This window comes from Fonsecaea monophora (assembly GCF_001642475.1).
Source record: "Fonsecaea monophora strain CBS 269.37 chromosome Unknown Scaff13, whole genome shotgun sequence".
Lineage (NCBI taxonomy): Eukaryota > Fungi > Ascomycota > Eurotiomycetes > Chaetothyriales > Herpotrichiellaceae > Fonsecaea > Fonsecaea monophora.
The window spans coordinates 164,938-189,596 of NW_019173944.1; the positions used below are offsets into that span (position 1 = coordinate 164,938).

At 51.5% G+C, this 24,659-nt stretch overlaps 9 protein-coding genes across 9 annotated transcripts; 2 read left to right on the plus strand and 7 right to left on the minus strand.

The window, feature by feature from the left end:
- Positions 1-718: 718 nt before the first annotated feature.
- On the minus strand, positions 719-2,848 carry AYO21_02830 (YjeF family domain-containing protein; the record flags this gene model as incomplete). Its single annotated transcript, XM_022652806.1, has 2 exons — positions 719-2,685; positions 2,734-2,848. The coding sequence occupies 2 exons, from the start codon at positions 2,846-2,848 to the stop codon at positions 719-721; spliced, it is 2,082 nt and encodes a 693-aa protein (XP_022514831.1).
- Positions 2,849-3,285: 437 nt separating this feature from the next.
- On the minus strand, positions 3,286-5,627 carry AYO21_02831 (hypothetical protein; the record flags this gene model as incomplete). The annotated part of the gene is made up of 2 exons (XM_022652807.1): positions 3,286-4,150; positions 4,198-5,627. 2 exons carry the CDS (start codon positions 5,625-5,627, stop codon positions 3,286-3,288), a joined length of 2,295 nt encoding a protein of 764 aa, XP_022514832.1.
- A 2,256-nt stretch (positions 5,628-7,883) lies between these two features.
- Positions 7,884-9,485, minus strand: AYO21_02832 (hypothetical protein; the record flags this gene model as incomplete). The annotated part of the gene is made up of 4 exons (XM_022652808.1): positions 7,884-8,077; positions 8,126-8,270; positions 8,327-9,076; positions 9,132-9,485. The coding sequence occupies 4 exons, from the start codon at positions 9,483-9,485 to the stop codon at positions 7,884-7,886; spliced, it is 1,443 nt and encodes a 480-aa protein (XP_022514833.1).
- A 1,377-nt stretch (positions 9,486-10,862) lies between these two features.
- On the plus strand, positions 10,863-12,101 carry AYO21_02833 (hypothetical protein; the record flags this gene model as incomplete). Its single annotated transcript, XM_022652809.1, has 1 exon — positions 10,863-12,101. The coding sequence occupies one exon, from the start codon at positions 10,863-10,865 to the stop codon at positions 12,099-12,101; it is 1,239 nt and encodes a 412-aa protein (XP_022514834.1).
- Positions 12,102-13,351: 1,250 nt separating this feature from the next.
- AYO21_02834 (hypothetical protein) lies at positions 13,352-16,639 on the minus strand (the record flags this gene model as incomplete). The annotated part of the gene is made up of 3 exons (XM_022652810.1): positions 13,352-16,334; positions 16,379-16,411; positions 16,458-16,639. 3 exons carry the CDS (start codon positions 16,637-16,639, stop codon positions 13,352-13,354), a joined length of 3,198 nt encoding a protein of 1,065 aa, XP_022514835.1.
- An 814-nt stretch (positions 16,640-17,453) lies between these two features.
- On the plus strand, positions 17,454-18,753 carry AYO21_02835 (hypothetical protein; the record flags this gene model as incomplete). The annotated part of the gene is made up of 2 exons (XM_022652811.1): positions 17,454-17,982; positions 18,029-18,753. 2 exons carry the CDS (start codon positions 17,454-17,456, stop codon positions 18,751-18,753), a joined length of 1,254 nt encoding a protein of 417 aa, XP_022514836.1.
- A 131-nt stretch (positions 18,754-18,884) lies between these two features.
- On the minus strand, positions 18,885-19,364 carry AYO21_02836 (hypothetical protein; the record flags this gene model as incomplete). The annotated part of the gene is made up of 1 exon (XM_022652812.1): positions 18,885-19,364. The coding sequence occupies one exon, from the start codon at positions 19,362-19,364 to the stop codon at positions 18,885-18,887; it is 480 nt and encodes a 159-aa protein (XP_022514837.1).
- Positions 19,365-21,298: 1,934 nt separating this feature from the next.
- AYO21_02837 (hypothetical protein) lies at positions 21,299-22,801 on the minus strand (the record flags this gene model as incomplete). The annotated part of the gene is made up of 1 exon (XM_022652813.1): positions 21,299-22,801. The coding sequence occupies one exon, from the start codon at positions 22,799-22,801 to the stop codon at positions 21,299-21,301; it is 1,503 nt and encodes a 500-aa protein (XP_022514838.1).
- Positions 22,802-23,426: 625 nt separating this feature from the next.
- Positions 23,427-24,451, minus strand: AYO21_02838 (hypothetical protein; the record flags this gene model as incomplete). The annotated part of the gene is made up of 3 exons (XM_022652814.1): positions 23,427-24,085; positions 24,144-24,293; positions 24,355-24,451. The coding sequence occupies 3 exons, from the start codon at positions 24,449-24,451 to the stop codon at positions 23,427-23,429; spliced, it is 906 nt and encodes a 301-aa protein (XP_022514839.1).
- Between the last annotated feature and the right edge of the window lie 208 nt (positions 24,452-24,659).

Below are 24,659 nucleotides of genomic sequence, written 5' to 3' on the forward strand. Positions count from 1 at the left end.
ATACGCTGTACGCTGTACGGGGAGAAGGGTCACAACAATGAGAATCAGATCGGTCCGGAATCTGCTAGTATACTAGGCAGGCCGGTGTCGTCTGATTCCCGAACAAAGGCGGCCACTAGGTCTACCGGACTCCTGGCAACGATAGGTGTTGGAAGGTTGCATATGACATTTCCACCTCTTGTCTCGTCTCGTCTCTTGTTCCGCTATGTGTACCTATCTATCTATCTATCTATCTATCCATCTATATACATATGAATGTATTCCCTCGTCCATTTCCCCCTACAAGGCTGTTCCAAGCGTATACTCGGCTCGGTCTTCTTCTCGTCATTCGCAATTCTCTATCCATTCATGAATGAGTCACCAACCCGAAACCCAACAGAGAATGATCGACTGATTGATCGGTTTATAGATCTGCTCAGCTCACAGTGACGAAGTACGTGAGAAAGAAAGGGTATCAATTTTTTCCGAGAAACAGCTGGCTATGTACTCAGCGAGAGGTATGTATGTATGGTAATGTAACAAAAGCAACTGCAAAAGCAACTGCAACCAGAACCGGAACCTTGCACCCCGTGGCTGAAAGGCCCTCGTATATGTAATGCTTTTTGTTCGGTGAATCGATCGCTTGAACGCAGCAGCGAAAATAATTCCAGACAAGAAAATAACTTCTTCAGCACCCCCTTTTTGAATAGAAAAACGGATCCCGTCACTCCGTATCAAGTCAAGTTGGTAAGCCCGAGACGTACTTGACGGCGATCACCCATTCCGTGCCAAAGTCGGTTCCATGTTTTCTTCGAGATCCATGCTTCTGCCACGCCGCTGCTGTGATGCCGATGTCTGCTACCCACACCTGCCAGGTAGGCTCTGTGACTCCATCATGGGACATCCCATAGAGCAAGCCCGTCTTCGGCGCCCCTAGACTGACGATGTGCGTACTGTTCATAACCAGTGGCTGTCCATCAACTTCCGTCAACAGCCCCGACGTGGCAGATAACCCGCTTGGCACATCGATGGAGAGAACGAGAGAGCTGCGATTGGCCCAGCGGATCATCTCCAGGACAGTGGCTTGGTCGTCCGTCCGTAGCTCTTCAAACGTGACGTGCACTCCAAGCAGAGCATCGACAATCACGTCGGGGGTAGGCCCGCCTGCGCTAGCTTTGGTCTGATATTCATCCCAGCGATCCACGTACCCTTGTCCCTTCTTGTAAATGCCGAGTTGTTTCCTCATAACCTCCAGGAGCAGTTCTTCACGCTCACCCCCAAGGATGACAATGGTCACTCGAAGCCTTCTATTTCGCAGATGCCTGGCTGCGGCGATGGCTCTAGCACCTGACTTGTGATTGCCCACTAGGAACAGCACACTTCTGACGTCGGGGATCTTGAGTAACGCCATGGCTATACTCCGTCCGGCATTCTCCGACAGCATGTCTTCCGTGAGGCCGAGTTCTGAAGTGCAGAGTTGCTCTATTTCGAGCATCTGCAGCGGTGAGAGACAATGACACGGTTTGTTGTTGAGAAGTTTGAAGCTACCCCGGTTGCCGGACACGGACCCATTGAGGGGCGATGAGGTCTGCATTCGACCCAGAGGACGTGGCGATTCTGTTCGGTCAAGGTGCGGAGGTATGACACTGCCCTTTCTTGACCCAAGGGGCCGTCGAGAGCCAGCCCGCTTGGAACCTCGCCCGCTGCTGTAATGACCCTCTCCGCCAAGTGATTCATCTTCAGTTTCCCCAGCTTCACTCTTCCATCGATCTTTGTCCTTTCCATCTGGCTTGTCCAGAACATTTTCGGTGAAGTGCAGGTTTCGGCCTCCGTTGGTACCAGGCCGTGCTCTACGATTGAAGCTCACTAGTCGGTCGGCTTCCGCGGTGGTGTCTGCTTGCCGGATATCGTCAAAGACTCGTCGCTTGTCAAATTTGGAGAGATTAGTTTCGAAGTCAAAGTCGCCCATATCTTGGATGTCTGTGGCATCTTCTGTAGCCCAACCGTTGATTTCTTCCGCGGCTTTCCGACCCCTCTGGGCTTTCTTTCTGGGCTGTCGCGGCACCTCCTCAATAAAGGGAGTCTGTCGCCAACCTTTACCTTTTCCTGCTTTCTTCTGACCCTTGAGCGGACCATGGTTGACATCCTTCATGTCGATAATCCCCGGCCCCGTTTGTGACGGTGTGTATTGTGCCTTCTTTTCGCTTGTTGCCAAGGGTGCTGGCTTAGCAGCAGCAACAACATTGCTCTCCAGATTCAATGCATCAAACGGCTCTGTAAGGGTGGCACTGGCAGGTGTGTTTCTTTTCTCCGTCTTCCTGGGGACTGCCGTGGCGATACTGGACACAGAGCTATAGCCTACGTTGCCGTTCCGTGCTCTATGCGCCGGCGGGTTGCTCACGATCCCGTCGGCGATCATTATCGGAGACACTGGCTGCGGCTGCTGAACGACTGCTGGTGTTAGCCCAAGTTTGACCGGCGGTTTCGTGTAGCTTATGATGGCGGGGTCGACGAAGGCGGGTGCATTTTGCTGCTGCTGTTGAAGAACTTGGGGGATTCTGGGTTTCTGCGGTTGAGCAGAGGCGACTGGTGTAGGCAATTCCTCCTCTTCAGTGAGGGTCGGTTGCGAAGGGGAGACTTCCAGATCTGCAATAGCGGAGGAGTCAATGGCATAGGATGCGAGTCGTTGGCCATTCCAAAGGAGTACTGCATACCAGGTTAGCAATGCGAGCTGGAACGGAGAAAGGAGCCTACCATTCTGCAGAATGAGCTTTTGATTGACGACGTCGGCCACGACGCCCTGTATCTGAGCCTGCGGGGGATTCTGTAGCGTGACCAGAATGGTGTAGCCAACAAAGTCGGACGCCATGATGAATGAGCAGCGAGGGTAGTAGATACACAGGTGCAAACGGTTTCTATATGTTCATGCTGCTCGAGATGAGGTAGAGACGAGATGGAGTGAAGATTCTGAGGAGATTTCAAGTTCAACCCGCAAAAGGATCAAGAATGAGTGCTGGGTGAGAGCGACTTGGTCAAGTCAATTCAACTTGGTTCCTGGCTTCGCGGGAAAAGTCGATAAAGTTTGAGGTTTCCTCTTTCGTCATCGGTGCACACGAGCATTTCAGGGCTGAGCCCCAGGCACTATTATGGCACTCACTACCAGCCGAGTTCATCATAGACTGTGTTTCATATTTGATATCTGACAGACTAGTTCAAGTCACTTTGGTGCTCCTCGGAGTCTCAATAAAATGTTCTCAGCACGCAACCAACATGCAGGCGCCAGTCCACATAGACTGACCCATGTCGCTACATCGCGCCCGCCTTCAGCATTTGCTTCTCGGCCTCGAGCATTTCCTCCAAGGTATAGTCGTCTCCGAAGTCGTCCTCCTCAGCAAGGACTTTCTTGACTTCCTTCTTCTCCAATGTCTCATGACCGGATAGCTTGGAATAGAACTGCAACACCTTCTGATGCACCATGACTTTCCGCTCGTCGAATCGAAGTACCTGTAAGCCTTCCTTTGTCCTTGCTCGGCTCAATGCGACATAGGCTTGACCTTTCTCGAAAACTTTCCCAAGGTCCACCTTGACTCGGCTGAGTGTCTGACCTTGAGCTTTGTGAATCGACAACGCCCAAGCTAGGATGAGAGGCACTTGAACCCGTTTCGCAAGAACTTCGCCATTCTGGGATTCGGTCTTCCACTCATCCGGCGAGCAAAGCATACTCCTCGACGTCCCATCAGGCAGGTTGAATCTCACCATGGGCCATAGCATTCTAGGCTCGCCACCCGAGGTCGAGTTCTTCAACCTAGCTTCGCGGATCTTCTCACGTGCCGCCTTTATGTCGCTCTCGTCTTCTCCATCATCAGGCTCGTGTGCTAGGAGAAACGTAGGTTCGTCATCCTTGTAGGTGAAGAACGTGCCTTCATCCATGAATGACTGGACAATTCCAAGGGATCCGTTGACGAGTTGCTGATCAATGTTCTTGATCAGCATAACCTGCGCCCCTTTCTTCAGCTCCAGTATCTCAGGAGCGATAAAGTTATTCAACAACGTCTTTCGCGTGTTAGGTTCAGCGGTGCCCGAGTCAACGGCGGTGAAAGTCATCATTTGACCAGACAGTTTTCGCATACGATTCTGGTTGGCGTTTTCCACTTCCTCGCGACGAGGGTATCTATGCACTGTTAGCTGGCTGGTATGCCAGAGGAGGGGAAATCTTACAGCTCAGTAGCCTCGAGCTCATCACGAAAATCCAGGGGCCTCGAAAGTGACTTGAACTCTCGAATAGTGGCAGGACTCATCTTGCCCAGACGCATTTCGTTGAGCATCCTTGCGAATTGTTCGTCCTTCTGACGAAAGACATGGGTCAACAAGATGGTATGTTGGATACAGGTATTCCACGTCACTGCCTCAAAGACAAATTTGGCTGAAGTATTCTTGTCAGGTACAGGAGGAAGCTGAAAAAAGTCGCCAGTGACAACCAACTGAATACCACCGAATGGTCGGCCATTGTTTCGAATAGTGCGCGCCACTTGTTCGAGTTTGTCAAAAAGTTGACCGTCAACCATGGATACTTCGTCAATGATGAGAACCTTGGTTCGGAGCCATTTCTGTCTTGATTTCTGATTGCGTTTGATCTTCTTCACTAGTTCAGGCGCAGGTTCTTTTCCCAACCCGATTCCGGACCAACTATGCAGCGTCTGTCCTTCCAAGATGCACGATGCTAAGCCGGTCGAAGCTGTGACCGCAATGCGATCAGGGTCCTTCCGGTACTTGTGCTTCAACTTGGAAATAATTGCCCTCATAAGAACCGATTTCCCAGTACCAGCAGACCCGGTGAAGAAGACGCTCTTCCCTTCATCCATGACTGCCTTCACAACAGCCTTTTGCTCGTCACTCAAGAAAGGTTCCGACACTCTGTCAAACGCCGCAGGAGCAGTTTCAGTTGGCTTGAGGGACGTCGACAGAGCCGTGCGGTCGGAGGATGACCTGGAAAGTGAGGTATTTGTTCGATGACGGGCAAATGTCGACTTCTGTAACATATCCGACATCGCTAGCGATGCTTTGTCCCGGCTACTCGCGTTCTGGAAGTGTTTTGACGTAAAGCTATCGAATCTGCCGGAACGCTCGCCCTGTACTGTGCTTTCTCCATCCCGGGATGCACCTGAGACCTGAGACGTAAATGACGCGGGAAGTGCTCTTTTCTTATTGGGGCCAGCCGGCCGTGGCTCCGGTATATCTCTTAGCGCTCTTCGTGCAGCCGGGTTCTCGTAATGATGCACGGGGGAGGACGACCACGGAACTTCAGCGCTACTTGCAGGCGCATCGGGAGAACCCTTGGGAACCGGCGGTAGTGAAGGATAAGAGACGGCATCTATAGGACGAAGGTTGGGGTATCGCACGTCGTGCTGTCCTTCGTCGATATCGGTGAGGTCAACAAAGCTGGGAGGGGTGTTTTCATCGGCCCATGGTTGCTGATGGAGAGAGCTCAGATTGCTCGAGGTGCTCAAGGATCGATCCAACTTCCGCTTCAATAGGCCCGACGATGGCTCTCGGGGAGCATTGGCGGCGGAGGAGCTGAACGGCAGGGGAGACTGCTTTTTCTCGTTGGATGCCGAGGATGCATGTCTGTCAGCTGCCCGGGCTAGCATGATAGCATTAATAAAGGACTTTGGAGATCTCAAGGCACGGGCCGGCGAACGCAGGATGCGGCTCGAAGAGCAGAGTTGCATGAAAAGCAAGGAGGGAGAGCGGCCAAGGAATGTACACAATATAGAAGACAAGGGGATCTTATTGACACTGTACGTGTGGAAGGAGCACTCTACACGGGTACATTGTTGCGAAGCCGATGAAGGGAAAATTGAGGGCAGGTGGGCAACGCGTGATTGATTCGCGAGTCGCAGTTTGCGGGTTGCTGGTCGCGTTTCTATAGAGGCTTGGCGGAGAAAGATGCGGCGATCCGCGGGCAGCGTGCTCGACGGTCACGTGCACATTTAACCCCGATCTTTGCTTTTATATCCGCTCACATGCCTTTCATCGTTGCTCCGCCATATCGAGTACGTATAGTAAAACGTTCTTGGTATACCAAGTATAACCGTCCTTGTATCCATGTTCCCTTGCCCCTCACTGCACGCCTCACAGCTCTAACGGGGCATACCGTCCATACTTAAGAGCAACGGTAACCGTCTTCAACATACGATTATGTGTTCCATTCTTCATTCTGTGCGCGCAAGCCCCTTTACATACATCCCCACAAACCTGGAGAGACAACTGATGGCTCAGGACGTACCTCGTACTTGTCCCAGAGCCCGTCCCATTCGGGAGGAAAGCCACCTAGCGTCCAATAAAGGGCAACTTCAAATCAACCAATAATGTAAGGTAATTAGTATGAGCTAGCCCGATGCGGAGCGCATGGCCAATGAGGGCAAGGCAGAGCACCACAAGGCACCGAGTAATACGAGTAGGACCACGTACGTAGGTAAGCAAAAGAACCCTTTTCCACATTTGATCGTACCTACAAGTGCAAGGTTACTCGACCCAGCGAGACGGGTCAGCAAGTGATGAACCACAGTACTCAGTACTCGTAGAAAACCCTTGTCATCATTGTGGGAGAGACTAACGGATGACGCCTAGAAGGCTGAACTTGCCTGTTCGCATCGTACCTGGACTTGTACAGAGTGCAAGTGCTCGGTATTTGTGTTGTGACCCTCCATCCATATGTGGCCACTACCCTACCCTTTCTGCCGCGAAGACATCAGAAACTGGGAAGAAGTATGGGAATAGGAATAGATATGAGGAGAGGTTTTACTTTGGGTGATCCTATCGATCGATCGAGACTAAGAGGGAACGAGACGCACCCAAGAAACTACAGGGGAACGCTACCTATGTAGATAACTGATTACACGTAGGGGATTACAGACAGGGAGGTATAGGTAGACGACCTGATACACGAGTGGGTAATTGATCCTTCCAGATAACCCAGGTGGTCAGGAAGCCCACGAGGCCAGGTATCCAACCCAGGGCGAGCCGAGCAGCCGAGCAGCCAGGCAATCAGAGAGTCCGTCCACTACTAACTCGTACTCGTTGTCAATCGATCGATCCATCGATCCATCGATCGGGCCGGGCTTTGTCAACGTTCCCTCAAGGACTAATCACCACAATGCACCGATCTTTGTTACCGATAGTCTTGGGAACTCAAAACGTCCCTTTAGGAATAACAATAAGGCTTTTGTTATCGGATGCTCTCAGCGGCGGAACATGTGGCATCGCAAAAAAAGCAGCCATCCTTCGAGGATTCGTGTCTGGGCAACCATCTATTCTGGTATGATTGAATGAAATTCGAAACTGTCCATGTTCATTAATTGTCATATCGGACCGGGGTATCCTGCTGATAGCTGACCTTCATCTACAACCTCTGGAAGTGCTCCCTACACTGACGCGGGCCATGCCGCATCCGGAACATTCGCCCCTTCAACTAGTGCTAATACTATCCTCCCGACACCCCAAAGTCACAGAGCAACGCCTGGATATTCATAACTCACACATGCTTGAACAATAAGTCGCTCGCAGGTGACCGCCGGAGACGAGGAGAAGCAAAGCGCTGTGTTACCGCAATCAATGTCCGAAGACCTGTAAACGGTAGCCTCATCAGGCTCTTCCAGAAAAGGTCCAGGTCGACAGCCCTCGCAAGAAACCAGCCGGCGAAGAGATCACCAGAAAGAGGGCACAATGAGAAGTGGCGTCAATGGCTAAGGCGCTAAAAGGGCCGGCCCTTCGAACCCAGTTCGAGCGGAAAGGCCTCCTTAAAAGGAGCGCTAGATAAAGAAAAACACGGTGCCCCTTCCGACCATCAATCTGTCCTGACTCTCTATCTCGCACAACGAAGAATACATCCCGTCTCTCGTAAGCTATGCCTGGTATCCTGGGTAATTGTTGCCAAATGAAGGGGGTGGCTGTTGGAACATTCCTCCCGGAGTTGTCTGACCACGTCCATAGCCCCCAGCTGATGGAGGGACTTGGCCAAACGCAGATTGCGGAGATGCAGTGTAGGGGCTTGCCAGATGGCTCGAATCCCAAGCACCACGACCACCCGGACTTGGACCTGGGACATTGTCAGTTTTGCAGACGACAACTTAGACGTCAGACATACCTTGAGGAGTGATGGGTCCAGGACCACCATATTGAGAGAAATATGGCGAGGCTGGATTATAGCCACCGGGAGTGGATGCAGACCCAATCGAGGTCTGTGGCGAGTACGTATCGAATTGGCCAGTAGGAGGACGGTCCTTACCCCACTGATGCAAGTTAGCGACCATCGGAAGCAAAGGGGGATTTCCTGCCCATGGCTTACCGAGCATTTCAACGGTCGGCCATTGACATTGTAACCCGACAATTGACAAATGGCCATTGCCGCATTCTCGTGGGAATCCATTTTGACAAAAGCAAAACCCCGGTCAGACTGAAACCGAGTTTCCACCACGTACCCAAAATTCTGGAACAAGGGGACGAGATCTGCCTGGGTCGTGTATGGCGTCAGATTGCCAACATAGCACGTCGTTTGCCAGGTCGGAGTCTGATTGACGACCATTTCGTACGACTGAATGCCTTGTGTCGGGAAATGATGGTGTCCGAAGGGCGTTGTCGGCGTCATACCCATTGCGGCCATGGCTTGCTGCTGAGAAATAGACGGCTGACCCTTCTGGTTGGCCCAATTGCAACGAATTGCACGGCTACCCAGCCATTCTCCATCCATAGACGCTAGCGCCTTCTCAGCATCAGCTCTTTCGCGAAAAGCAACAAACCCGTAGCCACGAGAACGGCCAGTCTTCATGTCCCACATCACACGGGCCTCGGAAACCGAGCCAAAAGCAGAAAACGCCTGGAGTAGAACTTCGTCGTTAACCTCGTTACTCAGGTCGCCGACGAAGATATGAAAATGATTCGAGGTATCCTCCTTGTTCGACGCGTTGGACTGGTACGCCCAGTTGACCCGGATCTCCGCTTGATGTACCCGTCGTCCATTCAAGGTGGTCATGGCGCGTTCCGCGGCGCCCGGGTCATCGTACTCGACAAAGCCATAGTTGAAGCCTTTTGAATTGAACTACAACCCCTGTGTCAGTAGGAGCAAGAGTAGTGCAGTCGGAAATGGAACTCACATTTTTGTCTGGGATGATCTTGACGCTGACCACATGGCCGGTAGTCTCGAAGATTTGCTTCAGAACATCCTCGGTAACTCGAGGATCGAGGCCGCCCACATAAAGCGCCCTCTTGTTCGGTTCTGGTGCAGCTCGTCGAACGACGCCGCCCGAGGAAGGAGACAAGGCGGATCCGGGGGTAACGGGAGCCGCGACAGTATTATTGTTTTGCGGAATGACCACCGGAGGCAACGCCGGAGGGCCCATACTGTTAGTGGCAGTGTGTCCGTTGCTGCCAGGAGCGCCATCGTAGCCTGGAGCGCCAGCGGTCGAAGGTGGTGGCGGCAAAGTGGCAGGAGGAATGTTTTCCGTCATATTGAGCAAAGTAAACTGGCTGACAACTCCAAGAGATCAAGAGTAAAAAAGTGCGCACCAGGCGGAAATGACTCGAACGAGAAAAGAGGATTGCAGGTTCGGTAAGGTAGATAGATGGAAGCTCGTCAAGGTGTTCTTTGGAATTTTTGCGTAGCCCAGTGTACTTTGGGAGAGGAAGATTGCGGGGGGCGTAACAGCGACGAGTAGATCGAGGGCAGGTAAAAGGAAATTTCGCTTGGAAAACGTCGAGACAAATTCGCTATCAAGGTGACAAGCCAACCAAGTCCAGCAGAGCAGCGCGACAGAGTCGAAGGAGAGGGAGATGGAAAGGAGGAGAGGAACGACTCGAAAGCGTGATAGGTAAGATGGCCGCAAAAGAGGTCGCGCCGAGACGAGTGTCAGGCGGCTGGGAGGAGTAACTGATGATGTTTGACAGTAGTAGTAGTATGTAGTAGTAGTAGTAAGAGCAGGAGAACTGGGTGTGGGAAGAGCAGAGCAACACAGCGCAGCACACACAGTAAAAGTAATGTAGCTGATGGGACTGGAGAGAGACGATAGGAAAAGGAGAGATAAGAAATCGCTCGAGATCTTTTCCCAACGCCCAACTTGCAATGCACAAATGCCAATCGACGACTAGAAGGAAGAACGACGACAAGTAATGGAAGAGGAGATGAGAAGAAAGGATACTTGAGATGGGGGATAGATATCGAAGGAGGAACGAGAGGGTGGGAAGAGATGGACATGGACGAAATAATAAGATTCACTGGTGGTGAGTGGCGGTAGCTTGAGGATCGCACTTCGTCACTGTGAGCCTGGCTGCGGACGCTGCTGACTGACCAGAGTGAGGATGAATGACCATCACCGGCCCACAGTTTGGGGGGGGGTGAGTGCCCGCGATCTTTGCCCGTAAAGGAGGGTCACCCTCTCAGGTTTAGGCTTGCACGGGCTTGACGGCTTCGACGGTTACTACTGTATGCCGCCCAGCTTGCCAGCTTAGGCGTTGGTTTAGCTCCCCCACCTACAAACTCAAAGCTCCTCGAGGCCTCTGGTTGGGGCTCCGTGGCCTGTGGGCTAGTGACGCTGCGGGGGCTCTTTTCCGAATGCGATCACCTCCAAAGTCGCGACTGGCGCTGACCCACGGGTCCAGATCAACTTCTTCTGGCTCCGTTCTATCATTCGCAGAAGGAAACAACAGGAAAACGTTTGCACTCAAAAGCTGGACTTGGTTTTGACACATCTCCTTTCGTTTGACACAATAATGGCGACTCTTCATCCCCGACTCTAGTGAATGCGCGCATCTTCTCTTTCCAATCCGACCCATTCGCGACTCCCTGCTCCCTCTCGCGAAATCGCTGTCGCTGTGCTGTGCTGTGCATCATGGCGACAGCTAAACCCCCTTACGACCCGGTAAAGACCGTCGAGGGCATGTTTATGGGTTCTGTGACCCGCATTGCCTATGCCATGAAAGATCCCTTGAACTACGCGCCGTCAACAAAAGCAGTGCTCGCCGAAACTGCCAAAAAATTCCAGGACGCCTTGGATGACTGTGAGGTTCAGATCCTTGATGCGAAATGGTACCTTGAGCGTCAATTGGCCCTAAACAAAGCCCGGCGTGAGGCCAAAGCAAGAGAAGATAGTGCCGCAAGCGCGAAAAGAAAACGCGATGAGACCAAAGAAGCACAAGAGACGGCGCAACCTGCAGACAGCGAAAATGCCCCCAAGCGCATAAAGACACAAGAGCCTGAGAGTCCGGTGCAAGCGCAGCCAAAGACCCAACAACCTTCCCCGGCGCAGAAACCAGCTCCTCCTCCAGCTGTGACGGCAAATACCAACACGCCGCAACCTCTTTCTTCGTCAGCAGAGAAGAACCCCACACCCAAACCAGCCGATAAACCCAAAGTCTCCGTGTCCACAGATATCAAGACATCCCAGCCAGCTGTCGTACCAACTTCCAGACCTCAGGAGAAGCCTCCCGAGTCGGCGCAGCAACCCGAGAGTACAATGACACAGACAACCACGGAGGAGTTTCCCAAGCCGACTCCGCAAGACACTTCGGCCGAGGCCAGCGAGGCTTTCAACTTCGAATCAATGTTCGGTGAGCCATCAGCGGACATGATGGGCGGCAACAATAATGACATGAACTTTGACCTCGACAATCTGGGCGATGGGTTTGGCACAGATCCTTCGCAACTCAATGTACAACAAGACGCTTCACTAAGTTCCCTTCTACCTGGCCTCGAATCATATGCGAATCAAACGGGAGATGACTCCAACTTTGGCATCACCGGATCTACAGTCAATGGACTACCTCTAGCCACAAATGTGGGCGCCACAGGTGGTATGGGAGGTATGGGAGGACCCATAGGTGCCGACAATAACATCAACAATGCACAGATTCAGCACCAGCCGCCAGCCGATGTCAATGTTAACGACTTTGGGCTGCCCGCATTAGGTCCTAATGAATTTGATGATTTCCTGAACGCGAATGCCATGAACTTCGACGACAATGTCGCGTTGGGCAATGACGGTTTGACCAATCTGGACAGCATGGATAACATTGATAACATGGAGAACATGGAGAACATGGATTTCGATTTTGAGAGTATGTTCAAATGAGAAGAGCTGATGTATGACGGAGGACTCCGAGTGGTCAAGACGTGATGGTGCTTGACTTGGCTTTGCTGATGGTCTGGTCGTCCATGGTGTTATATCACTACCTGGACCAAAACAAAACCAGCTATTTGTACAATATACTGGTTTTATCCCCCGCGCACCTCTCTTCCGAGGGCGTAGTTCTACCGCGTCATTGGAGGGAACCTGATGTCCCCCCCCCCAGTTCTGGACTTTGAGGATATGTTGGTGGCAGAAAAGCATGAGCCCGCGTCCAATCCCGCGATGCGAGTCACACTCAAAAGCATTGAATGCCTGGTCTATTGACGGGTGGGTGCGCTGAGGCCACCTCGATCTCGACCTCAACCTCAAGCGCTGGCGTTATGGCTATTGATTTGTCGGCGTCATGCTTTGCGCATTTCTTGAAAGATACCCAGGCTAGGCTAGGCTAGGGAGGCAGGCAGGCCGATAGGCAGGGGCCTTGTCTGTTTGAGGCTGGGATTTTGCAATAGCAATAGCATAGCGATAGCAGTAGCAATATCAATATCAATAGCGATACAAAGAAGAAGAGGAAGAAGAAGTACCAGAAGAAGAAAAAAAAACCGCAAGATGTGTGTCCGTGTTTGTATACATGCATGTATACATGTAAAAGCAGCATTCGATTCTGATGCCGATTCTGATTCTGGTGCGTTGACTGGTTCATTGGTCATTGGTCACTGGTCACAGACTTGATCCGTCGTTATATCGATATCATTGAGACTACATCAAAGATGGGGGTGGGTCGTTGTGTACATGCACATATACTTAACATGCGTGCATATCTGGGTACGTACGTACGTGGTGGTCCAGGGGGTGTTACCATTTTCAAGTTTGAAATACACCCTCTATTTGGAAATAGATCGGTCGGTCGTTGGGTCGGGTCGCTCGCATCACATACAGACAGACAAATAGACAGAGGCAGACACATACACATACACACGTATCGTCAAGGACAGCTTGTCTACCCAGTAGCCTGTAAATCACATGGGCTGATGCTATTAGAAGGCGAAAGTGAGACGCGCACACATGTGCCTTGGAGAAGCTTTTGAGACACAGCATATAGCATGGCATGGCATAACATGATCGCTGAATGGAATCCACCACAACCCAAAAATGGTCTGAAGAAGAAAGGAGACCCAATTAAGTCTACATTCACAAGATACCAGCCTCCCGACGCGTATCCTCCTTTTTTAAATTCTAAGGGATAAAAGGTCGAATCAATCAACCTTACCTTTTCCCCCAGCCTCGTCACCGTTAGCTTGGTCCTTCCTTTGGCCCAAGGTTGAGTCGCTCTGGGATACGGAGCCAGACGGACCAAAGTGCACCGAGAAGTCGACCTCGCCGACCAAGTCGCGGACCTTGGCAAGCACGGCGACCATTTCCTGCATAATGAGGATGCTTGCAATCTCCAGCACGGCGAACGCTGCGTAGCACGGTTCATTGATGTGCTTGATGCTCAGAATGCCAGGGTCGATCATGGCTAGCTGGCCGGCGATGTCAATGGGCCGCGTGACGCTGATGTACGGCGGGAGCGGCTGGGAGTTTGTGACACTGGCCGAGACGAGGCACAAGGTCGAAGTGAGCGAGTGTGAGGTGATTGTCGATTTCTCGGTGAGCCGCTTGAAATCCTTCAGCCACTCGGATTCCTGGCCATCGTGAGAGAACGCCGTGGTCGAGTATGCAGTGAGCGCCATATAGTTGAAAAGGGATTGCATGTGTACAATCAACTCGTCGTAAGTCTCCTTGGGAAATTTCCCGCCAAATGTTGGTTCGTACTTGATGAACTGGCTGTGTTCGCGGAGCCGATTCATCATAACCATCAGTTTGTCGAATACCCGGCGGCGGGCCTTGTCCAGCTTGCGCTTGGGGTCGTTTTTCTTGTCAATAGCGAGATCGGGCCTGGTTCGAAGACAGAGTTCGACGGTGGAATGCACGCAAGAGTAGAAGTTTGCCATCAGATATAGTGTTGAGCCAAGGTCTTTGCGGAGAGTGGCATGCGTGGTGATGGGATACGGGAAGTAGGTCCAGAAGAAAGCGACGGCCAGACCTGCCACAACGCTGACTAGACGATATGGAGCAAGCAGGTAGACGTGATAGAATGCTTGTCCATTGCTGCTGAGCACCTTTGTGCCAACCTTCTTGTCTTGGAGCTCGTATCCGATAATCAAAATGGTGGTGACAATGGAGATAACGGCCGTGATGAGCTGTTTGGGGTGTTTTAGTATCACATAGATGCCACAGACGAAGACCAGATAGATCAGCGGAATGATAGCTGCGGGTTTCTGGTCACCCATATACCACACCGTGATCGAAATGACCATGGAAATGGCAGTGCCCAGGATACGGAGAAGGAACCCTTGGACACCGGCTCCAGCATGCGCACCCATGCTGATAGCGACCATGATCACAGCCCAGATTCCACGCTGGGCCAGATAAAAGCTGTGGGTTTGGCGGATGTAGCCGATAATTGCAAGGCTGACACTCGCAGTTGCCGCCCTGAAGCCAAAATGCGCGGCATCAGATGCGAGAAACTTAGGGATGATCCTCAGATGGTCTGTCACTCGCTGATACAAGTTCGTCGGCGGTAGGTGTTCCGGGTCCTTGTGTCTCTGGAGAGAGTCTCCTACCCAGATGTAGATACCCGACGCTGGTCCGTCTTGCAACCCTTCGCTGGCGTCCATTTGCATGAATGCATTCTCCATCAGTTTGCGAATCCGTCTCCAACCCGGAAATATCAGCCTGTTCTTTCTCATGGTACCATCTTGCACCTTCGAGTCTGCAAATTGAACAAAAGCCAACACGGCCTGACAGACTGCGAATAGGAGATACTCGAGATAGAGGATCAGATATAGTTGTTGGTGATTCTGTTTTTGTCGAACGGTCTCGTGGACAGAGCTTGCATCTGTGAAATTGTATTGAGAGGATGCATCTTCCCAGAATCTCGCGGGCACTTCTATACCCTTTTTCTCACACCACTTTTGCATTGTTTCTTGCCGATGGGCTTGGAAAATGGCCATCTGTTCCTTCAGGTACTCACAAAAGGCAGGATCTCCTGGCGCTGGAGATGTACCTGCGGAGGTCTCGACATCTTTCTTGGGAATCCTTGGTCGAGGCGTGAGTTCCAGCACATAGGCAACGTGAGTCAGGCCGTCTATCAGAGTGGTCTTCATTTTCCAGAATGGAACGCGTGACATGACGACAACTTCATGCCATTCCTCCGCCTCGAGCCGTCTGATAGCCTCAATAGCGTCCAGGTCGGAAATCAAATTCTCTCCTTCGGCCTTGTGGCGTTTCACCGATTGAAGGATATCCACAAAGGTTGACAAGCCTGCCACGGGAAGGAGGATGTGCTGCAATCTTTCCCAGATTTGACCGAAGTCTTCTGGTTTTAACTTACCCCATCCGATTTCTTTCTTAGCAAACCCAATCTCAAGCTTCAACTGCCCAAAAAGTTGACTAGCTTTTTGGATTGTTGCCTTCAACTTCTGAGCTGCTTCTTCGGCAGACTTCATGGACACCCGGGCTTCGGGATTCGCATGCAGCGGCAACGGGTTCCCATTCTCGTCCAAGAGCCCTGGGCTGCCTGTCTGAGAAGTGGTGATACCGTGCAAATAGGCTGTGTGGATGGAAAGAGAGGCTTTCATCAAGCCAAGCACGCCGGCAATTTGTTTTTTGGCGATTAGCCTCGAGGAAAATGGTATTACGAGCAGTGACACAGCAGTGGCCAAAGCATATCCAGTCAAAAACACCTTCAACAGTCGATCCACAAAGCTCATCCCAGCTGCCATATTCGGGAACGTCGGAGTATAAGTAGAGGCGACAACCACGAAGATGGTGAATTGAATAGATACGATGAAGAGTTGGGGACGGGCTGCCCGTAGCGTATTTGCAAACCATAGCCAGAAGAACAGCCAGACGCAGGCCGTAACATTGGCTGCCGAGCTGTACTGCAGACTTTGCTTACTCCCAGAGGAACCAGTGGTTGTAGAGCTGGGGGGTTGGACTCCTTGTTGACGTGCAGCAACAGCGCATTGTATCGACAGGAGGGAAACGGCGGCAGCAAAGCAGACCGTGATGATGGATATTGCCATGGACTGGACAAATTTTGCCCGCGGGAGGATTGGGAGAGACAAAAAAGACGTGATTGCGATCAGATATCCTAGGGTCGAGTACTGTTTTGCCCACTCATCACTCTGGTAACTAGAAATATGAGCGACTGCCTAGAAAGAGGCCCTGATACTTACGCTGCGAGTGCAATGGCTGGAGGCAGTCCTCCCCTGTGTACATTTAGCCGTGAGACGACAACGAGTGGAAACGTCTTACTTGAGCATCAAGAGAACTGTGGGAATATCGAGGCCCAATTTCGCCCATATTTTCTTTAACATACTAGGTTTGGGCTGCGCAACTTGGGTGTCAGGGCCGGCATCACCGGTCATGTTTGCGGCTCCCTTTTTGTCCTCTTCCTGAGACATCGTCTGTGGGCGATCGTTGTCCACTTCTGACATTGTTACTGCTCCGAGGACGAAGAGTAGAAAGAAGGCTCAAACGCGGACAGGAAACGAAGCGAAGCTGTCAGTGTTTACATAAGAAATTCCAACGTCCGCGGGCCGCACTCGGCGAAGTTAGACGGAGGTTTACTATGACTCAGCGCGATCAATTGGTGGTGGGAGGATTCTTGATGGCCGGCCGCATCGGTCGAAATTGGCAAAGTCGGTAATAAAACGCATGCGCCCAGTTGGAAATAAAGCATGCTCGATGTCGCGGAAAGAGTACTGGAGATCCTTATCTGGACAGCAAAGAAATCTGGCGTTAGATCATCCGAAGCCTTTACCTAGAATGATCTTGATGGATTATTGATCGTGCTTCGCTTGGGCTTTGGATTGGGTTGATTCGATCGCTAGCAACGCCGTCAATGCTTAGCATAATGCTTACAGAGAAGCTTGGCAGGGCTGGCAAATGGCCGATGCTCAAATTCGGGAATGTGCGAGGAGATACGCTGGGCGCCTTGTTTCGGTCGGGATGTGGAAGTTGTAAGTATACCTAATTACCTTGTAGTAGCATCTCATTTGGCAGAGGCCGCAAGGTTGTTAGGTGGTTGGCGCAGGGAGGACGAGCAGCTTGGTCGAGCGCGTGCAACATGCCACGTGCCAGGCTTTAGAGTGGTTGTTGAGCACGTGATGGCTTCTGCGCGGTCTCGGGCCTATGCTCCTCCGAAATTCCCTCTAACAATTTTTCGGAGTCAATCGACACGCCCGTGGTGTTGCTCTTCACGAACCCGCATCTGCAACCGGCGCAGGTTTCAAGCCCAACCTGTCGACTATGGCACCTTCTCGGGCTCCTAGCTTGCTGTTACTGCATTCGCTGAGGTCATTCACGGTTGAGGTGTCGTTAACCAGAGCCGCTCTCCGAACCTTCACATCGACAAGCTCGACCTGTCAAGAAGTCCAAGCACAGAAGCCCTCCTATTATCATAATCCCGATCCAGCTACTGTTCATGCTCCTCGACTTGAACGGAAACTGTTGAGAGCTGGTCAATTTCCCGTCGGATCTCGAAGACGCCGCGCCGCACTCGCGCAATCTCCTGGTATTCCCTTCGACGAATTGCCGTACCAATGTTTCCAAGAAGCTCGCAAAATTCTCATTGCCGACCGAGCTGAGAAACTCAAAAAGATAGAGACAGAGAGGGCTCGCATCGCTCGTCTCCGGGATGTCGACCCAAGCACCTTTCCCGGGGGGGAAGTTTACAAACAAAGGAGGCTGAACAGCATGCTCGCCGAGCTGGAGAAGCTCAAGATTTTGGCTGACATCAACGATCCCAATGTGAAGAGGAGATTCGAAGATGGCAAAGGTGTGCAGACATGTTGAGAGCAGCTGAGACCTGCTAACATTCCCAGGTGACCTGAGCAAGCCTATCTACAGACATCTGGCCGAGCGGAAGTGGCGAGAGTATCCGCGAAAAGTCCTCGTTCAACGGATTACACAGATGAATGTTGTGCCAGACGTCATTCCAAACGTGGATCCTGTCCTGGATGTCAAGATAGTGTTTGGAAACAGAATTGTACAACCGGGCGAGTTCGTGGAGTCGCACATAAGCGAAAGCCCCTGTCGTTTGACCCTACAATCCTATGAGCGAGGCGAAAAGATGGTCACCATCGCCGTTGTCGACCCAGATGTGCCAAATGTTGAGACCGACTCCTTTGACTCCCGATGCCACTATCTTGCATGCAACGTCGTCATCTCACCAACACAGGCCACGATAGATCTGGCAACTCTATCTCCGACTTCCCAGGTCCTTCTACCATGGCTGCCACCCTACGCGCAGAAAGGCAGTCCATATCATCGGTTGTCCATCATCATTTTGCAACAAAAAGACGACATCCCGATTGATCTTGAGGTTGCCAGGAAAAAGATCCAGCGTGATGGATTCACAGTACGCAGTATGATGAGTCGTCACATGCTCAGTCCCATTAGTGCTTCGTTGTTCCGGACACAGTGGGATGAAAGTACGGCTGCCATTATGCAGAGAGCAGGCATCGACGGTGCGGATGTGGAGTATAAGAGGAAGAAGGTTGAGCCTCTGCCGTATCAAAGGCGTGATACGTCTAGGATGAGGGGATGAGATAGCTGAGCTGTCCTCTTCCCAGCACCTGCTGTATAATATCAATTGCGGCTCGCCGCATCTCATAAGACTCTGTAGTCTCTTTTGGCTTTTGACATGCTTCTTGTTTCAGACGCTCAGGTCCAGTATTCTCAGGTAGTTTGGGTGTCTTCTAGGTGGGCTTCACCTGCCACGGGTCCTTGTAATGTATCAGAGATGGGGACTGGTTGAAGTTGTGGTTTGCGGAAAGACGTCCAATTGAAATACCCATCGCCAACATACAAGGTCTTGCCTGTAATCAAAGCCATGGGTAGCGGGCCATAGAATCGGGAATCTCTGCTGTAAGACAAGTTGTCGCCGGCTACCCACACATGTCCCTCTGGAACTTGTATCATGACAGGCTCTTCCCGTACCGCATCGCCTTCGTATAAACCTGGGATCGGAGCTCCGCCCACCGTGGGAGATAGATAAGGGTCGCGGACGACATAATCCCCGGGCATACCAATAACACGTTTGCAGGCTATGCCGCGGAGGAATATGGGGCTCTCGAAGACCACCACATCTCCCACCTTGATGTTCTTTCCTCGCTTGTACCTGCGCGAATATATGTTGTAGGAGAGGCTGCTGGGCATGGATGGGTACATCGAAGGACCTTCAGAGGGCTTTTGGCCAAAAACACAGCTTAGCGACGACTCAGACAAATGTAAAGGGATTGTCATGGGGAGGGAATAAGACCAACATACAGCGCATGTAATCCAATGATGTGCGACCAGGGCCCATGATGAATATGCTGCGACACATGTGACACCGATTGTGATCACTTGGGCCGCGAACGACCGCTGCGGGCCAGCTGGTATACGGCCAAAAAAGCGTCTTAGAATTGTCATTTTCACCTGATCAATTGAAAGGAGTTATGACACAGAGAGCAAGACATTATTGCATCAAGAGTTTCACTAAATGGTGGGCCCAGACAGCGGATTGGTTGTGCTTGAGGGAAGCAGACGAGATGGTTTGGGCAGCTTGCAGGATGGGCGGGGATGGCAAGGTGCAGCCTTACCCAGAGTGCCAAGGTGTGGTTAAGCTGCTCGCGGCTCACCCCGCATCCGGCGTAGGGTGATGCCGCCCTGTGCGAGTCCAGGGGTGAGCCCCCACAGTCGGCACTTTTTCCTCCCGTACTGGCTGCTAGCCTCAAATATAGGCCGGAAGAGGAAACCTCGGTCTCTCTCTGCAGGCCACCATATGTACCCTGCTTTGAACCATGAACCATGAACCATGACATTGTCAACTCCTCTTCAACAGCTTTTGCTTGACTGGGGCGCAAATCTGCGTGCTATCCCAACGTGACATCTGATGCAGTCAGGGACCAATACACGCCTCACACCGTTCTTCACTCGATCATGACCACGATGCTTCGTCATTTGCGAGAGTGACCTTCAGTCCTCTTCTTACCAGGGTATTCAGGACCTCATAGAAGTAAGGGCTCCCTGAAGAGAGACTCACCATCCCAAGTCCTCCAGAACGCGCGGTCTTGTCACCCTTCTTTCGTTCCAGTTCCGTCCGCCTTACTTGGGGCAGCCATCGGGCACAGCTGCAAAGGTCCATGTTGCGAGCGGAAAATCCCTGCTGGGATGACCTGAGCTAGCCGCCTACTCATTGCTCAACGGCAGAAACGCCTCAATGCATAGCTTGTGAACAAGTGAATGAGCCGGATTGCGCAACAAGCGGCCGCGGTCGATTGTCAGACGCGGTTTGTGTATGAAGCGTACAGCTCCAATCATCATCGTTGCGGCTACTAGCTGTGGGCCGCCCATCAAGTTCGAAGTCTACCTGATAGGTCACCACGTTATCATAGGTCACAAGACAATGTCACAGCCAAAGCTGAGAAACTCGGCGTAGGCCGACAGAGGGAAAGTGCCTCCTTCCCTCAAGACTCCTTGGTGGGAGGAGGGATTCAGTTAAGCCGCTCGAGCTTGGGGATGCACCAAGAGTACCACTGAACTTTCTGCCCGAAGTAACGTATTACGTTTGCCTTTTGTACAAATCAGGGCGGCGGCTCCGTTAGCCCGTCTGTGTGCTAAGGTGAGACGGATACAAGTTGGCCTGGGCTCTGACCATTAGACGGAGGCGGAGTTTGCTTGCTAGAATCTTTTGGTGGAATCATCGCCGAGGAAGATTACCAGCATCCATAGCGAGTTCGAAGTTGTTCAACTCGTTCTCTAGCAGGATCTCTGCTCTCAAGTAGGCACCACGTCAAGAGTCACCCTCATAATTCACTTTAATCTTTATGCTGTCTATTTTCGAGGTTATTTGGCAGGTGCAAATGTGACGCTTTGTTTATGAAGGCTTTCGAAAAGTCCGAAGGCTGTGGCTTTTCTCTGGTCACATGTCTGCGGCTCGTCAGCTAGAGACGTTGTATATAAAAACTCAAGTCAGAGAAATTCTTAAAAAGAGGTTACGGGTAAGAAAGACAATGAACAAGACTATATTCATACTTATTGCGTTATATGTGTCATCATGTCATACCCATTGGATACTTCATTTCAAAGGCGCATCGTTATATACACATTTAGACCTTTAGGTCACGCCGTTTACAATGAACAAAGAGGTTCCCAGGATTCGAGTTGAATCGTTCTTGAGTTTCCAGTTGGAAATTCTCCGGTACTTCAAGGTCAAAGTGGTGAACCAACGCGGCAATCACCAAGGTCTGCTCAAAGTACGCAATGTTGCGTCCGATACAGGCTCGTGGGCCGGTGCTGAACGGGAGATGACTCCTCAACATTTCTCGCTTGAGCTCGGCGTCCTCGGTGAGCCAGCGCTCTGGGATATACTCGGACGGCTTGTCGAAAATGGAGCCATCACGCAAGAGTGTGTACGTTGGGACGGATACCGTGGTTCCCTCAGGGATGAATTCTCCAGCGACCATCCGCCCCCCTTCTGGCACAACTCGAGGGAGCCCCATGGAGCTGGGAGGTCGCACCCGAAGTGATTCCTCGGTGCAGGCTCTTAAATAAGGACATCTAGAGACCTTTTCGTAACTGGGAAGACCTTGGTCAGAGAAGAGTGGATCCAACTCTTCTCTCAGCTTCGCGAGGACTCGAGGATGGGTGTAGACGAGGAAGACAGTATTGGTCATGGCGGCAGTCGTTGTCTCTGTTCCAGCGTTCATCATGACACTGCACTCGGCGACAAGTTCACCCATAGCCAGGCTCAACTTGTTCCCTTTGCTGTCTTGCAACAGTCTCGTGAAGAGGTCGTCCTGGGTTACACCTTGTAAAAGGCGCCCCTTGACATTGTGATGGATGATATTTTCAAAGTTGACACCATCACGCATGTACGGGTGGTGTTGAAACAACCACCTCGTCCACGAGAGAAACACTGGTTCCATACCCAGCGCAACGTTGATGGTCAGGGAGTGGTGCAAAGATTCTATAAAAGCAGTCTTGTAGACCACTCCCGTCGTGGTTTCCGCGTCCACCACATCATTTCCACGGGATACGCACCCCAAACGCTTGCTAAACAAGATCATTGCCAGAAGATCAATGGTGAAATAGTTGAAATAGAGTCGTATATTCATGCTTTCGCCCGACCGGACATGGGCATTGACTGCGCCGACAAAAGTCTGCAGCATATCAATCAAGACAGGCTCGAGCCCGACAATGGTCTTCTGGGCAAACGCGTGTGCAAGCATCTTCCGTTTGGTCTGATGCTCAATCTTGTCGCGAGCGTCGGCTAGGTTCCGGTGTGCACCCGCTCCGGAGTCGTAAAAGGCCTCTTTCATCATATTGGCACCGTGGCCATAGATATCGTAGGCTGCTTGTTGGTGTGCAACTGAAATATGATTTGGAGAAATTCGTACATGAGTACCCAACTGTTCATGGGCTTTGTGTACTGCCAAATAGTGTCGATGACGGAGATTGTGCCAGACACGCCACAGTGAGCTGATACCGGCGAATGATGGAGAGGGAAACTTTCGCAGGCCCTTTCGATCCCACCAGTAGCTGACCAAAGGCCCGACCAGTAGAACGAGTGCCAGTATACCGCATAGAGGAGGGAGGAGCGAGAGAAGCATTGTGGTATGCTTAGAGGGTGTGGTAGGATAAGCAGGTCCTGGATGAAACCGAGTATAATCACTGAAGATGTTGTCTCTAGTTTTGTCACTTTGTCAATCTTGCTTGGATGAATGGAAGACTTTCGCACCTGTGAACAAATATCAGGACGAGCAAGGCCATTCCATTGAATGATATGAGAAGTGGATCTCTCTACCCCGGGCAGCAACCCCGATCAAGCGACTCAAAAACCCAATCACGGCATTGCCGACAGCAAGCCACCTTGACGGCCTGGATCTTGGTCGCCTTCCTCCGAGGTTGTTCAAACAGCTCCCGATTTCAACTGTCGGACAGTGCGTTCAAACTTGAGTCGGGCCGTCCGCTGGCGCCGCGGGTCACAAATCTGGACCGTTGATTGTCTATTTGCCTTTTATGCTTTGAATAGCCAGAACATAGTTCTCGTGTACGACAGCAGGGTTTTTTGCCACGAGTTGAATCATTGCTGTGGGCCCCGGGGGAGGGGAGGGGGGGGCGCTGCTCCCCGCGATAAGTCTAGGGGAGATTTTTTGTCTACGATGGCTACTATGGGCATTGGAATCAATCCATCTGCCAACAGTTTTGAACATGTGAGCAAACAGACATAGTGTTCTAAAATGACAGCGACACCTTTTCCTCTATATCCACTGGTCGACCAAGACATATCTCAGCTCTCCCAGCTCTCAAATCCATAATGATGTTGAACAATGTTGCGAGTGTGCTTTTCCCAACCTGTGTTCGACAGATTGATGACGGTGCATCGGCTTCATCCTGGAAGGCCTGGAAAATTCCACTCCATGTTGGTTTGGCCAAAGTGTCGGTCAACTCGAGCATCCTCGTGTCGCGAGGCCCCGAGTCCTCGAGGAGTTGAGCATCTACTACACCGTTGTGTTGCAGCTTGTAATGATTTGTGTGAATCAGTCTCCCTCGGCCATCGGCCACGAGCTTCTCAATCGTAGTGGATGAACATTCTACTCCGAAGGCAGTAGTACGGTCAGCCACCAGAATATGGGCGGGGGACGCGACGCCAAACAATTCCAGCTTTTCAAGGGCTTCCGAAGCTGTGCTGCATTCGAGGGCCAGGCGTAATGCCAGATGAACCGGAAGACGATTCATGTCCATGCCTTTCGCCTTAATGGCGTTTAAGCAAACGCCCACTCCGTTCTCGTTGAATCCAATTTTGCCAATAAGGCCTGCTTCAGTGATCATCTGAATATCGGGTTTCCCATCTTGCTTGATCTTCAAGACTATGAGATTCTCCTTTTGTGCTTCTTTCCACTGCCCATCATAATATCAGCCTGGTTTGTCCATGTGTCCAATCAGATATACTTGCATCCCAATTCTGTGCGAGAAAGGCCGATTCGCTCGTATGCCATGCCAAGCTGGTACAGCCGTCACTGAACTGTCCAAAGGCAATTTCCGTGCGGATGTTGAGGGCCACAATGTCGAGTACTGAAGAGCCCGAGCCTTCAGCAACGCCTGTGCCATGTGTCAAAGAGGGGGGGAGACTGAGAGGTTTTTGAACAAGGGCATCTCTCACCTTGCATCTCTTCATAGAATGGAGGCCACTTTTTTTGGATCATGGCCGCGACAGGATCTGCAAGCTGCTGCACTTCATCCCACTTCAACCGACTCATGGACTCAAAGAGTCCGGCATAAAAGGCAATAGACCTTTTGATTTGCTGCCGAGCTCCTTCACCATGTTGCCGGCCGATCTCCAAATAGCCAACTATTAGTAAATCTTAACTGGCTGACCAGCTAATGGTAGAATTACCTGGTGTGGTGATCCTTTACAGTCGATAATTATCATCGCGCGCCTGTCTTTCTCTCTCTGTCCCCCTCTCT